The sequence below is a fragment of the Chiloscyllium plagiosum genome, unplaced genomic scaffold, assembly GCF_037043375.1.
Source record: "Chiloscyllium plagiosum isolate Xiang-an unplaced genomic scaffold, Cpla_swu_hap1 HiC_scaffold_1, whole genome shotgun sequence".
In the NCBI taxonomy this organism is placed as follows: Eukaryota; Metazoa; Chordata; class Chondrichthyes; order Orectolobiformes; family Hemiscylliidae; genus Chiloscyllium; species Chiloscyllium plagiosum.
This window is the reverse complement of record NW_028270139.1, coordinates 86,378,093-86,394,151: the sequence shown is the minus strand read 5'-3', so window position 1 is coordinate 86,394,151 and position 16,059 is coordinate 86,378,093. Positions and strand designations below refer to the sequence as shown.

Here is a 16,059-nt window from a genome sequence, read left to right as displayed (position 1 = left end):
ATGAGAGAGGAACTGACGAAAATAGACTGGAAGTAGAGCAAAAATGGCAGGAGTTTGTTGCTAAAATTGAGGACACTGTACAGAGGTTCATCCCCAAGAAGAGAAAGATTATCCGGGGAGGGATTAGAACAGCCATGGCTGACAAAGGAAGTCAGGAAATCTATCAAAGAAAAAGAGAGAGCCTATAAAGTGGCCAAGAGCACTGGGAAATCAGAAGATTGGGAAGGCTACAAAAACAAACAGAGGATAACAAAAAGAGAAATAAGGAAGGAGAGGATCAAATATGAAGGTAGGCTAGCCAGTAATATTAGAAATGATAGTAAAAGTTTCTTTCAATACATAAGAAACAAACGACAGGCAAGAGTAGACATTGGGCCACTTCAAACTGATGCTGGAAGGCTAGTGATGGGAGATAAGGAAATAGCCGGAGAACTTAATAAGTACTTTGCGTCAGTCTTCACAGTGGAAGACATGAGTAATATCCCAACAATTAAAGGGAGTCAGGGGGCTGAGTTGAGTATGGTGGCCATTACAAAAGAGAGAGTGCTAGAAAAGCTAAAAGGTCTTAAAATTGATAAATCTCCTGGCCCTGATGGGTTACATCCTTGAGTTCTGAGGGAGGTGGCTGAGGAAATAGCGGAGGCGTTGGTTGAGATCTTTCAAAAGTCACTGGAGTCAGGGAAAGTCCCGGATGATTGGAAGATCGCTGTTGTAACCCCCTTGTTCAAGAAAGGATCAAGGCAAAAGATGGAAAATTATAGGCCAATTAGCCTAACCTCGGTTGTTGGTAAAATTCTAGAATCCATCATTAAGGATGAGGTTTCTAAATTCTTGGAAGAGCAGGGTCGGAATAGAACAAGTCAACATGGATTTAGTAAGGGGAGGTCGTGCCTGACAAACCTGTTGGAGTTCTTTGAAGAGGTGACAAGTAGGTTAGACCGGGGAAACCCAGTGGATGTGGTCTACCTAGACTTCCAAAAGGCCTTTGATAACATACCACATGGGAGGCTGCTGAGCAAGGTGAGGGCCCATGGTGTTCGAGGTGAGCTACTGGTATGGATTGAGGATTGGCTGTCTGACAGAAGGCAGAGAGTTGGGATGGCAGCCGGTGACAAGCGGTGTCCCGCAGGGTTCAGCGTTGGGGCCTCAGCTGTTCACATTATATATTAATGACCTGGATGAAGGGACTGGGGGCATTCTAGCGAAGTTTGCCGATGATACAAAGTTAGGTGGACAGGCAGGTAGTACTGAGGAAGTGGGGAGGCTGCAGAAGGATCTAGACAGTTTGGAGGAGTGGTCCAGGCTGATGGTATTCAATGTGAGCAAATGCGAGGTCTTGCACTTTGGAAAAAAGAATACAAGTATGGACTACTTTCTAAACGGTGAGAAAATTCGTAAAGCCAAAGTACAGAGGGATCTGTGGGTGCTAGTTGAGGATTCTCTAAAGGTAAACATGCAGGTTGAGTCCGTGATTAAGAAAGCGAATGCAATGTTGTCAATTATCTCAAGAGGGTTGGAATATAAAAGCACTGTTGTGCTACTGAGACTTTATAAAGCTGTGGTTAGGCCCCATTTGGAGTACTGTGTCCAGTTTTGGTCCCCACACCTCAGGAAGGACATACTGGCACTGGAGCGTGTCCAGCGGAGATTCACACGGATGATCCCTGGAATGGTAGGTCTAACATATGAGGAACGGCTGAGGATCCTGGAATTGTATTCATTGGAGTTTAGAAGATTAAGGGGAGATCTAATAGAAACTTACAAGATAATACATGCTTGGAGAGGATGGACGCTAGGAAATTGTTTCCGTTAGGCGAGGAGACTAGGACCCGTGGACACAGCCTTAGAATTAGAGGGGGTAAATTCAGAACAGAAATGCGGAGACATTTCTTCAGCCAGTGAGTGGTGGGCCTGTGGAATTCATTGCCACAGAGTGCAATGGAGGCTGGGACGCTAAATGTCTTCAAGGCAGAAATTGATAAATTCTTGATGTCACAAGGAATTAAGGGCTACGGGGAGAATGCGGGTAAGTGGAGTTGAAATGCCCATCAGTCATGATTGAATGGCAGAGTGGACTCGATGGACCGAATGGCCTTACTTCCGCTCCTATGTCTTATGGTCTTATGGTAATACAGAGAAACTTTTGAATGAATAATACCTAGATTTTTGCTTATCAAAAGGCTCCGGTATTTTCAGTGTTTATAATTGCAAACAGGAATTAGCTTTAGTCCCATTGAATTGGGTCAGAAGAATTAGTTTAAATTGCGTCTGAGATTGATTTATGAATCTCTATACTTCCTTTCTTGTTTTTTCCTCCACTGCCCTAAAGTTGTTAATTGCCTTGCCAGGTAACGTCCGCATTTATTCCAGTCGATTTAGTTGCTGCTATTCATGTAGAAACCACAGATGGTTATTTTAGTGGGGTTAATATTACTGGCTAAAATCAGTACAGAAAAGGAATTTAGTGTTTTGCCCTTTCTAGTTTGTATGTAGAACTCATTGCTTTAACCAGCTGGCTGAGATGGGCATTAACAGAAGGTGCTGTGCCCACTGATGGCCAAGCATTCTTTTCGCATTGGAGTAGAATATAATAATTAAAATGGAAACTAAAAGTAACAAACTTTTTTAAAGAAGGCCTTTCCTACTTTTTTGTGAAAATTGTCTCTATCCAAATGTTTGAACTCTGCACTAATTAGCTTTATGCTATTTTGGAGTGTGTACCATTATCATGCTGTGCAGAAATATTGATTGTAATTTTCACATTTGAATTTCTCACCTTGGGCAGGAACATTTTTTTGGGTGAAACCTTTTCAAGCTACATCAGTGTACATAATGACAGCGTACAAGTTGTTAAGGATATTTTGGTTAAGGTAAGACAATGATATAATTCATCTGCTTTACTTCCAGGAAAAGCCATTTCAATGTATGTTCTATTTTATTTTCTTCTACCTGGCATCAGCAAAATGTTTTGTAACAGTAATACGCAAATTCCTATGTTGCTGCTAGGATGTATAAAATTGGTGGGTGCCCTTTTTTCTTTTACTGTTCCCATTAGAACCAGCAACATTTGGAAGTACAGTTATAGTTTGGCCTTGCAAGTTTGGGCTATGTTTGGAAAAAACATTTTAAGCTGTATATTTTTATGAAAAATTACTGCTTTGTTCAATCTTTCATCAGTATCTGACATATTAAATAAGTTTATTGATTTATTAATAATGAACTTGAGGATTAGAGTCCTAGAGATATACAGCGCGGAAACAGACCCTTTGGTCCAACTCATCCATGCTGCCCAGATATTCCACCCTAATCTAGTCCAATTTGCCAGCACTTGGCCCATATCCCTCTAAACCCTTCCTATTCCTATACCCATCTAGATGCCTTTTAAATGTTGTAATTTTATCAGCTTCCACCACATCCTCTGGCAGCTCATTCCATACACAGACCACCCTCTGCATGGAAAAGTTGCCCCTTAGATCCCTTTTATATCTTTCCCCCCCCCCCTCACCCTGATCCTATGCCCTCCAGTTCTGGACTCCCCCACCCCAGGGACAAGACCTTGTCTATTTATTCTATCCATGCCCCTCATGATTTTATAAACCTCTATAAGGTCACCCCTCAGCCTCTGCCGCTCCAGGAAAAACAGTCTCAGCCCATTCAGCCTCTCCCTATAGCTCAAATCCTCCAATCCTGCAACATGCTTGTAAATCTTTTCTGAACCCTTTCAAGTTTCACAACGTCCTTCCGATACGAAGGAGAGCAGAATTGCACACAGTATTCCAGAAGCGACCTAACCAATGTCCTGTACACCCACAACATGTCATGCCAACTCTGATAACTCAATACTCTGATTAATAAAGGTAAGCATACCAAATGTTGCCTTCACTATCATATCTCCCTGTGACTCTACTTTCAAGGAACTATGAACCTGCACTCCAAGGTCTGTTTGTTCAGCAACACTCCCTAAGACCTTACCATTAAGTGTATATGTTTTGCTCTGATTTGCTTTTCTAAAATGCAGCACCTCACATTTATCTAAATTAAACTCCATCTGCCATTCGTCAGCCCATTGGCCCATCTGATCAAGATCCTGTTGTAATCTGAGGTAACCTTCTTCGCTGTCTAATACGTTTCCAAATTTGGTATCATCTGCAAACTTAGTAACTATACCTCCTACGTTCGCATCCAAAACATTTACATAAATGATGAAAAGCAGTGGACCCAGCACTGATCCTTGTGGTACACCACTGGTCACAGGTCTCCTGTCTGTAAAGCAACCCTCCTCAACTACTCTCTGCCTCCTTTAATCACCACAGGAACACAATCCTTTATCCGAAATTCTGGGAGCCAGTTTTTTTTTGGAATTTGGAATTTTTCAGATTTTGGAATAAATGACGTTTTCACAGTGAAATTTAAAAAAATTACCTAACAGCAGATGCACGTGTGAATAGTACGAGCGCTGAGACACAATTGACGCCTGCCAGTGCTGGACCACACCGCCATGTCACGTCTGAGTGACATTGTTCGAATGAGTGTGGAGTTCGGTCACCTGTTCGCACACCAAAATGACACTCCACATGTCACGAAAAATGTTTCAGATTTTCGAGCTTTACGGATTTCAGAATGTCAGGTTAAGGATTATATATTTGTGAATTATTTTATGTAATAATGGTTTTGCGATGTTCATCACTGACATGGTCAGATCCAGTTGCACCATTTAGCTAAAGCTATCAGTTATGCCTGTTCCCTTAAAGCCATGCATCGTGATTATGGTTTCAGTAGGGCAAAAGAAGTTTGGACAAATGTCCTTTTTCTGTTCTTTGTCATCGTGGAGCAGTTTTCATTGGAACATTTAGGAATACCATAAAAGTAGTGTTCATAATTTCAAATAGGTCTAAATTTCACATATGTGATAGCTTTTCTCTGCCCCTCACCCCCCCAGTACTCCTCCCGCTGTGGGTTTCAAAAGATGTTCTCTTTTCTTTTTATTTCCTTTTCCTTACCTCCACTATTGCACAGTGACTGTTTGGCCAAAGTGCTTCCTTATACTAAATCGGCAGGAAATCAATGAGAGTTTAGGAGTTATGGCATCATGTTGCAGCTGTACAGGACATTGGTGAGGCCATTTTTGGAATACTGCATACAGTTCTGCTTGCCCTGCTATAGGAAAGATGTTAAGCTTGAGAGGATGCAGAAAAGATTTACAAGGATTTTGCTGGGCTAGAGGCTTTGAGCTATAGGGACAGGCTGACTAGGTTGGGGCTTTTTTCCCCTCGATCGTTGGAGACTGAGGGGTGGCATTATAAAGGTTTATAACATCAAGAGGGGCATGGATAGGGTGAATACACAAGATCTTTATCCTAGGGTGGGGTCCAAAACTAGACCATGTAAGTTTTTGGTGAGAAGTGAAAGATTTAAAAAGGATCTAAAGGGTAACTTTTTCACACAGAGGGTGGTACGTGTATGGAATGAGCTGCCAGAGGAAGTGGCGGAGGCGGTACAATTACATTTAAAAGGCATCTGAATAATTAAATGAATGGGAAGGGTTTAGAGGAATATGGGCCAAATGCAGGCAAATGGGCTACACAGATTGGGAGGTCTAGTTGGTATGGATGAGTTGGACTGAAGGAGCTGTTTCCATGCTGTATGACTCTAGTAGCTTGAGCTGTCTTACAACCTTGGGGTCGATAAAGTGTGGAGCTGGAAAAAGCACAGCAGGTCAAGCAGCATTAGAGGAGCAGGTAAGTTGACATTTCAGGTCTGAACCCTTCAAGACTTGCAACCTTGTCTGTCTTTGGGTTGGTTGAAATTATATTTGTGACGTCAAGGAACTTTCAGCTGCAAATCTGTATCTGGCATTTGCCAAATCCACTGAATTCTTCTTATATGTTAAGTGGGAGAGGGTTTTTAAAAGCAAAAAGCTACTGATAATTCAGGGAAATTTTGTTTACTTGTCTATCCTTTTAAATAAGGCTGATCTTCAGACCAGCTCTCAACGTTTAAACCTATCAGCTTCAAATGCTGCAGTGGCTGATCTTAAACCTGACCATTGCATCGACGATGTGATACACCATGAAGTGAAAGAAATTGGAACGCATATGTAAGCTCTATATTTTTATTTAAAGAATAGACTGAAAATATACATGTATTAAAAGATCCACCTAATGACCATAGCACTGGTGTGTTCTTTTGAGTGTGAAAGGATCATAATTCAGTGCATGAGTGTAAAGCTACAAGAACATTTTGCGTGAATGCTCAGGCAGTACATTATTCTGTGGATAAAAATGACCTCTTGCATCTCACATTGTTGCAGAATTTTGTAAACTGCACCCAACGGTTAAATGACAACTCAACTGTGACATTTTGAAGATTTATGAGATGTTTATGTTGCTCTTTTTAGACGTTTTGTAATCTTAATTTTTTGATTTGTATAATCTTTATGGTGATCAATGACAAGTATTATACTGAGCCCATTGAATCTGTTTTAACTAGTATTTTAACTGGCAAGTTATTTCAACAACTTGTTACCCTTAGAGGCAAAATAAACTTTAATGTTCATTAAGTTTATTGTCAGGCATGGCTTAGTTGGTAGCCATGCCTGACAATAAACTTAATGAATCACAAAATTCTGGGTTCAATCCCACTTTAGGATTTGAGCACAAATATTAAGAAACATCAGTATTGAGCGAGTGTGCAATATTGGAGGTGCTGTCTTTTGCTTGAGATGATAAACCAAGGGTCAATTTGGCCTATACTATGTTGCTATTTAATGGAGCATGCTATGTTCAAGTTTATTCACAATATACCGTACATTACACCGTACACTGACAAAGCTTTTCACTGTGCCTTGGTACATGTGATAAATTCAATTCAATTCAAATTCAATTATTACAACAGTAACAACACTTCAAACATACTTAATAGCCTTAGAAATGCAAGTTTATTTTTCTAATTTATATTTGGCTCTAGTGGACTGGGTAGAAATACCAAAAGGTGGGATGTTTGAACAGTGGCAGACACTTAAGGAGCTATTCAATTCCTCCGAAATAAAATATATTCCAAAGCAGAATAAAGATTGTAAAAAGAGGGGGGACAAAACTTCCATGACTAAGCAAAGAAGTCAAAGATAACACAAGGACAAAAACTAAGGTATACCATGTTGCAAATGTCTATGGCAGGCTGGTGGATTGGGAAATTTCTAAAGACCCACAAAGGGCTGCTTAAAACAAGTACTAAAAGGAGGAATTGTTAATTATGAAAAGGCTAGCACAAAATAGAAAAAAGCAAAAACTTTTACGTGTATTTGAAAGGAAGAGAGTAGCTAAAGCAAATGTTAGTTCTTTTAGAGGACGAGACTGGGAAGTTAATAATGGGGAACACATAAATGGCAAAGACTTTAAATCAATATTTTCCCTCCATTTTCAGGGTAGAGGACAATGAAACCATCCCAGTAATAGTAACAGGTAATGCAGATGTTATAGAAAAGGAGGAACTTAAAGCAATCACCATCACTTGGGAAAAAGAACTGAGCAAATTATTGGGATTAAAGGCTGATAACTTCCTCATACCTGATGACTGACTTCTAAGGTTTTAAAACAAGAAGCAGCAGAGGTAGTGGATGTGTTGATTATAATGTTCCAAAATTCCTTTGATTCTGCAAGGGTTCCAGTGGATTGGAAAAATGCTAATGTAACATCTTTTATTCATAAAGACAGGGAGGCAGAAAGTAGGAAACCATAGACCAGTTAGTTTAACATCTATTGTTGGGAAATTGTCCAAATCCATTATGATAGAATAGCAAAGGAATATTTGGAAAGTCAAAATGCAAGCCATCAAAGTCAGCATTGTTTTATGTGGGGTAAATTGTGCTTGACTAACTTGCTAGAGTTCTTTGAAAATGTAACAAGCAAGTGGATAATGGTATATCTAGACTTAAGGTATTTGGTAAGGTGTTGCATAAAAGGTTAGTACACAAGGAAAGATCACATGGGGTTGGAGCAATATATTAGCTTTAGTAGAGTATTGTCAAACCAAGAGAATGCATTGTTAGGGTAAATGTGTCCTTTTCTGGTTGACAAGTTATAACTAGGATGATGTCACAGTGTTTAGTCCTTAGGGTTGTAGCTTTTACAATCTATACAATGACGTCGATACAGTGATAGTGTATGATGTAACATAACCAGATTTGTAAGTTGTACTAAAATAGGTAGGAAAGTAGATTACAATGAAGAAATATGAAATTTACAAATAGAATGGATAGATTAGGTAAATGGATCAAAATTTGAAAGATGGAATTAAAAATAAATAAATATGAGGTTATCCATTTTGGCTGGAAGAATAAAAAGGCAACTTATTACCTCTATGGAGAGGAACATCGAAATGCTTTGTTGCAAAGGCATCGAGATGTCATTGCACACGAATAACCAAAAGCTAGAATGCAGCTACAAAAGATAATAAGTACAGCAAATGGAATTTTGGAATTAATTGCTAAAGGAATAGAGTTTAAAAGTAAGGACGTGTTTTTAGAATTAGAATTAGAATCCCTACAGTATGGAAACAGGCCCTTTGGCCCAACATGTCCACACCGACCCTTCGAAGAGTAACCCACCCAGAACCATTCCCCTACATTATCATCTATATTTGTCCCTGACTAATGCCCCTAACTGACACATCTCTGAGCACTGTGGGTGATTTAGCACGGCCAATACACCTAACCTGCACATCTTTCGATTGTGGGAGAAAACCCACGCAGACAAGAGGGAATGTGCAAACTCCACACACAGTCGCCTGAGGCTGGAATCAAAGCCAGGTCCCTGGCATTGCGAGGCAGTAGTGTTAACTAGTGAGCCACCGTGCCGCCTTAAATGAGCTACCAAAAGACACTACCAACTATCACTAGTGTCCATACACAGAGACAAAGAGGGACACCTGTTCAACTGGGACAATATATCCATCCTGGGACAGGCTAAACAAAGCCAGGCATGGGAATTCCTAGAGGCCTGGCATTCAAAACAGAACTCCATTAACAAACAGATTTGGCCCCCATTTGCCAATCTCACAGAAAAAGAACCGAAATGATATCACCCACAACAACAGACAAGGCAGATAAACAGCAAGCGGGACAGAACAACAGCGCTTCACGGGAGGCTCACTGATGATGTTATCCGGCATGGTGACAAAACATCTGAGAACAAATCTACCAGCTCAGCGAGCAAACTTACAAACTTATGCATCTTCTCTGAAATCACAAACATCATACCCTCGCCGAAAGGCCACACTCCCTGCCTCGCTGCTGCTCCCTTCCCCGCTCTCACCCCTCTCTTCCCTAAGTTGCATTCCCCTTCCCTGCTCTGCAGCCCCTTCCTCCCCAGGCTGCGGTCCCCTGGGAGGAGAGGGGCAACAGAGTGGGAAAGGGGGCTGCAGCCTGGGGAGGAGAGGGTTGCAAATATATAAGGTATTGGCAAGACCGCAGCTGGAGTACTGCATACAGGTGTTGTAATTACGTTGGATAGAGTTCAGAAAAGGTTCACTAGATTAATTCCGTAAATCGCAATATGTACTTTCTACAAGATGCAAAAATTCACCGAAGATCCTGAGACAGCACCTTTCAAACTCTCAACTACTTTCATCTAGGACAAGGGCAGCAGGGGCATCGCCACCTGCAAGTTCCTCTCCAAGCCATTCACTATCCTGACTTGGAAATATATCACTGTTCCTGCTCTGTCGCTGGGTCACAATCCTGCAATTCCCTCCCTAAAGGCATTGTGGGCCAAGCGACACATGTGGACTGCAGGGTTCAAGAAGTCAGCAATTAGGGACCGGAAATAACTTCTGGCCATCAAGCAGTGCCTATGTCCCATGAATGAATTTTTAAAAAATTAAAGGCTTGCTTTATGAGGAGAGATTAAGTAGTTTAGGCCTACACTCATTAGAGTTTAGAAGAATGAAAGGAGATCGAATTAAGATATTTAAGATGCTAAAGAGGATTGATGAGGTAGACATGGAGCGAATGTTTCCCCTTGTGGGGCTATATAGAATGAGAGATCATAGTTGTAGGCTGAGGTGTGGCAGATTTAAAACAGAATTAGGAGGAATTACTTCTTTCAAAGGGTTATGGGTCTGTGAAGCCTACTATCTCAGAGTGCAGTGGACACAATAAATTTGAGCAGATAGGTAGATCAATCTTTTATTAGTAATGGTTAAAGGGTTATAATGTGTGGGCAAGAAAGTGGAGTTTGAGGCAGAGAGGAGATCAGCTGTGATTGTATTAAATGTGGAGTGTGAACTAGAGGGGCTGAATTCCCTACTCCAGTTCCTAGTTCTTATAGTTATGCCCTCTGATCCTATGTTTTTTATTTATCTTTGAAATAATAAGGGCTGGTACATTATTTTTCATAAGATGTCCCTTAAACTTTTGCAACTCATAATATAAATCATTGTGCGTTTCTAATTTTTCTTCCTACTTATCCTGTCATACCAAGAATCAGGCTCCTTCTTCAATCCACCCTATTTTATATGGGGATTCTTCCTTTGTGATATGGTGACTACTGGGAAACAAATTTTGTATTTAAGTTGAGGCACACATGGCTTTATAAAATATGTCAAACAAACACCTTTCTGTTGTAACCACATGGGTTGATATAATGCATGTCGCTGGATTTGGTATTTAAACAAGCTTTTCTTCTTGGCATGTGATCAACACATCATCTGTTATGTATGAGAAAGCTTATTCTATTTATTGATTTATTTTTCCACTTCTCTTTGCTTTTGCAGCTTAGTCTGTGCAGTCAGCTATACCACACAAGCTGGAGAGAAGATGTACTTTAGAAAGTTCTTCAAATTTCAGGTAGTACCTATAAATTTAGGACTAAGCTCTTCTTTTAAAATGTATAGAAACAAAAGAATTGTGGTCAACTTTTTATTTTTCATATTACATTTTTATATCTTTTTTTTGAATGATTTTTAAAATTGACCAATTTCTAAACTGAAGATTTGGTCAACTATTCTGATGACTTTTTTCGCAATATGCACAAAATTGAGTGATTAAAGATGCTACACAAAGCATTCGAATTACTGTTTCTTTGTTGATTGAAGTTGAGCAAATATATTTTTTCACAAAAATCTTTGGTGTTATCGGAGTTTAATAGATTGAAATAAAATAGGATATTCAAGCTAAACAGAAGTTGTTGTCAAAACAATCTTTTCTTCCCCTCACTTAAAATACATGCTTTAGTCTGAAACAAATTAGAATATATTCATTTAGAAATTATTTGTTGATGTAATCTCACGATGTTACAGATCTGGATAATTCAGATCATGTTAATCCACAACACACAACAATACTGCACCTCTGCTCTGTTCTCCCCTAGCATGTTCTTAAATGGGTCCAGGATTTTCATCTCCACCAGTCATCCTGGAAGCTCACTGAAAGCATTTGTCCTCCAAATACTACTTCCTTTATACTAGTTCTAAAGTTAGAATTTATTAGGTTGAGCTGAGGTTTATAAAATCATGATGGGCTTGGATTAGATAAATAGACAAAGTCTTTTCCCTGGGGTGAGGGAGCCCAGAACTAGAGGGCATAGGTTTAGGGTGAGAGGGGAAGGATATAAAAGAGACCTAAGGGGCAACTTTTTCATGCAGTAGGTAGTAAGTGTATGGACTGAGCTGCCAGAGGAAGTGCTGGAGGCTAGTACAATTGCAACATTTAAAAGGCATCTGGATGGGTATATGAATCGGAAGGGTTTGAAGGTATATAGGCCAGGTGCAGGCAGGTGGAGCTAGATTGGGTTGGGATATCTGGTCAGCATGGACGAGTTGGACCAAAGGGTCTGTTTCCGTGCTGTACATCACGATGACTCTATAAGTGATGGTGGAGAAATCTTTTAGGTGACAATGATCATTGTATCACAAAGTTGGGGGTGTTGTTGGTAAATGATAAAGAATATAGAGCAACAATTAATTAACTAGTGGACAACTGACTTCAATGAGGCAAGAATGAAGTTAGGCTGCATAGATTGGAACCAAACGTTGGGCAAAGCAGTAGCTGAGTTATGGATCATTTTCAAAGAAAAAATGGCTTGGGTACGAGCAAGATATATTTCCTCAAAAGAGAAAAGGAGGGCAAACAAATCCAGAGCTTCCTCAATAAGAAAGGAGATAGAAATTTAAGTTAAGGATGAAAAAGTGTGTTATGACAAGTGTCACATGGAAGATATGATTGAGAACCAAGCTAAATGCAGAACGTTCTAAAGGGAGCAAATAAGAGAAGTGAAGAGGGATTATAAAAAAAACTGATAAATAACACAACATGAAATCCAAACTCTTTAGTATGTGTTTTAATAGTAAAGAGGTCATAAAAGGAGGAGTAGGACTGATTAGGGAATAAAAAGATGATTTGAAGAAGGAAGAAGGCATTCCTCAGGTGTTAAATGAATAAGTTGCATCTGTCAATATTTCTGAAGTTGATGTTCCTGAGGCCATAGTGACAGAGGAAGAAATTCCTTCATAAGAAGTGTTTAAATTGATAAAGATCGGAATTTTGAATAAACCATCAGTTCTCAAAGTTGACAAGGCATCAGGTGATGTGCATCCAAGGGTATTGAGGAGATGAGAGTAACAATTGCAGAGGCACTAATAATAACCTTCAATCTTCCTGTGATTCGAGAGTGATGCCAGAGGTTTGGAAAATTACAAACATTAGGCCCTTGTTCATAAAATTTGTAAAAGATAAGCCCAACATTTAGAGACCAGTCAGTTTAACTTCAGTGCTGGGGAAACTTCTAGAAACAATTATTCAGGATAGGATTAATAGTAAAACGGAAAAATATGAGTTAATTCAGAAAAGCCATTATGGATTTGTTGAACGAAAATTGTGGCTAACTAAGTTGCTGAAGTTTTTTGAAGCGACAATAGAGAGGTCAATGAGGACAATAATGTTAATGTGGTATACATCGACTTCCACAAGGCATCTAATACAGTGCTACATAATAGACTTGTAAGAAAAGTAAGAGCTCAGAATAAAAGAGATCGTAACAATGAGCTTACAAAATTTATTAAGTGATAGGAAACAGAGTGATGGTTAATGGATTTTGGTTTGGAGAAAGGTATGTAGTGGAGTTCCCTGGGCATCAGATTTGGAAACTTTGTTTTTTATGACATATATAAATGATCTAGATCTTGTGTGGGGGACAATTTCAAGTTTGTGGATGTTACAAAACTTGGGAGCATTGTAAACTGAGGAGGACAATGCAAAACATCAAAAGAGTATTTGCAAGTCGGTGGAGAGGTTGATGGGTGGCCAGTGACATACAGAATGAAAACAGGCCATTCAGCCTAACAAGTCCACACAAACCCTCTGAAGAGCATACCACCCAGACCTATCCCCCTACCCTATCGCCTTGCATTTCCCATGGCGAACACACATAACCTACATATCCCTGAACACTATGGGTAGTTTAGCATGTCTAATCCACCTAACTCGCACTTTTTGGACTATGGGAGGAAACTGGAGCACCCAGTGGAAACCCACACAGATAGGAGGAGAATGTGCAAACTCCACACAGACAGTCGCCTGAGGGTGGATTCGAACCAGAGTCCCTGGCACTGAGGCAGCAGTGCTAACCACGAAGCCACGTTCAATGTTGAGAAGTGTGAGGTCATACATTTGGCTACAAAGAACATGGAGAGACAGTACAAAACAACTGGAGTGATTCTAAAGGATGTGAAGGAACAGAGAGACCTGAGTGTATATGTGCAGAAGTCATTCAAGGTAAGAAGGCAGGAAGAGAGAGCAGCCATATGGTATTCTAGATACAGTTCAGAAGATGTTTTGGACTCTGTCAAAATCTGTTTAGTTTCAGTTAGGTAGTTCTGCCACATTCTTAGCTGAATGTATAAAGCAATTGCTCCCGAGAAAGGCATAGAAGTGTTTAGCATTGTTTAAAAAAAGATTACGGGAGAAAGTGAGGTCTGCAGATGCTGGAGATCAGAGATGGAAATGTGTTGCTGGAAAAGCGCAGCAGGTCAGGCAGCATCTAGGGAACAAGAGAATCGACGTTTCGGGCATTAGCCCTTCTTCAGGAATCATTTGGCTACAAAAAGATTACCAAAAAAAGATTACCTCAGATAAAGAGTTTAGTAACAGTTCCAAACTGGAAATGGTTGGTCAAAATCCTGAAGGAGGATTTGAAGCTGTGAAAATTCATGTTTTGTTGTGTGAAGACCCCAAGAAGAGGCTTTTAAATTCTCAAGATAGAGGAGTTAAAACCCTAGTTAAATTAAGCCCAATAGATGCGATGGAGAAGGACACACTCTGATGTGAGTACTGTAAAGGGGTGCTTTTGGAGTTAATAAGATTATATTTTTTACTGTGTGTTTCAAAATCTTTAAATGTATGTCATGTATAAATAGTTTGGCTAACTCTATTATATTTTAATTTATTTTGTTTACTTGTTAAAGCTGTCTGCAATGCTGCATATTAATGAGTGAGTAGGTTAGCAGGTGGGTGTTGATGGTAGACTTTCACGCAAGTAGGGTGACAGATTGGTAGACTGGCAGTAGAAGGGTTAGAGTACCAATTAATTGGTGAGAGGATAGGGTAGGTCATAGGAAATAGAACATTACAACGCAGTACAGGCCCTTCGGCCCTCGATGTTGCGCCGACCTGTCATACCAATCTGAAGCCCATCTAACCTACACTATTCCATGTATGTCCATATGCTTGTCCAATCACAACTTAAATGTACATAAAGTTGGCGAATCTACTACTGTTGTAGGCAAAGCATTCCATACCCTTGCTACTCTCTGTGTAAAGAAACTACCTCTGACATCTGTCCTATATCTATCACCCGTCAATTTAAAGCTACGCCCCCCTCGTGCTCGCCGTCACCATTCTCGGAAAAAGACTCTCCCTGTCCACCATATCTAACCCTCTGATTATCTTATGTCCCTATTAAGTCACCTCTCGACCTCCTTCTTCTCTAATGGAAACAGCCTCAAGTCCCTCGGCCTTTCCTCGTAAGGCCTTCCCTCCATAACCTAGCAAATCTCCTCTGCACCCTTTCCAAAGCTTCCACATCCTTCTTATAATGTTGCGACCAGAACTGTACACAATACTCCAAGTGCGGCCGCACCAGAGTTTTGTACAGCTGTAGCATAACCTCATGGTTCTGGAACTCGATCCCTCTATTAATAAAAGCTAAAACACTGTATGCCTTCTTAACAACCCTGTCAACCTGGGTGGCAACTTTCAAGGAACTGTGTACCTGGACACCGAGATCTCTCTGCTCATCTACACTACCAAGAATCTTACAATTAGCCCAGTACTTTGCATTCTGGTTACTCCGACCAAAGTGAATCACCTTACAGTTGTACATATTAAACTCCATTTGCCACCTCTCAGCCCAGCTCTGCAGCTTACCTATGTCTCTCTGTAACCTACAACATCCTTCGTCACTATTCACAACTCCACCAACCTTTGTGTCGTCTGCAAATTTACTAACCCACCCTTCTATGCCCTCATCCAGGTCGTTTATAAAAATGATGAACAGCAGTGGACCTAACACTGACCCTTGCAGTACACCACTGGTAACTGGACTCCAGAATGAGCATTTCCCATCAATCACCACCCTCTGTCTTCTTTCAGCAAGCCAATTACTGATCCAAACTGCTGTATCTCCCACAATCCCATTCCTCCGCATTTTGTACAATAGCCTACTTTGGGAAACCTTATCGAACGCCTTGCTGAAATCCATATACATCACATAAACTGGCTTACTCTCCTCTACCTGTTTGGTCACCTTCTCAAAGAACTCAATAAGATTTGTGAGGCACGACCTACCCTTCACAAAACAGTGCTGACTATCCCTAATCAAATTATTATTTTCTAGAAGATTATAAATCCTATCTCTTATAACCTTTTCCAACACTTTACCAACAACTGAAGTGAGGCTCACTGGTCTATAATTACCAGGGTTGGCTCTACTCCCCTTCTTAAACAGGGGAACCACATTTGCTATCCTCCGGTCTTCTGGCACTATTCCTGTAGACAATGACAATTTA

At 40.3% G+C, this 16,059-nt stretch overlaps 1 protein-coding gene across 6 annotated transcripts in view; it reads left to right on the top strand.

The window, feature by feature from the left end:
- trappc13 (trafficking protein particle complex subunit 13) overlaps positions 1–16,059 on the top strand; it is a 70,607-nt gene that overhangs the window by 27,969 nt on the left and 26,579 nt on the right. For all 6 annotated transcript variants that reach the window (XM_043689664.2, XM_043689646.2, XM_043689656.2 and 3 more), the window contains exons 4-6: positions 2,786–2,870; positions 5,970–6,097; positions 10,771–10,843. In XM_043689664.2, coding sequence (XP_043545599.2) covers positions 2,786–2,870; positions 5,970–6,097; positions 10,771–10,843 — 286 coding nt within the window. The remainder of the gene's footprint in view (positions 1–2,785; positions 2,871–5,969; positions 6,098–10,770; positions 10,844–16,059) is intronic.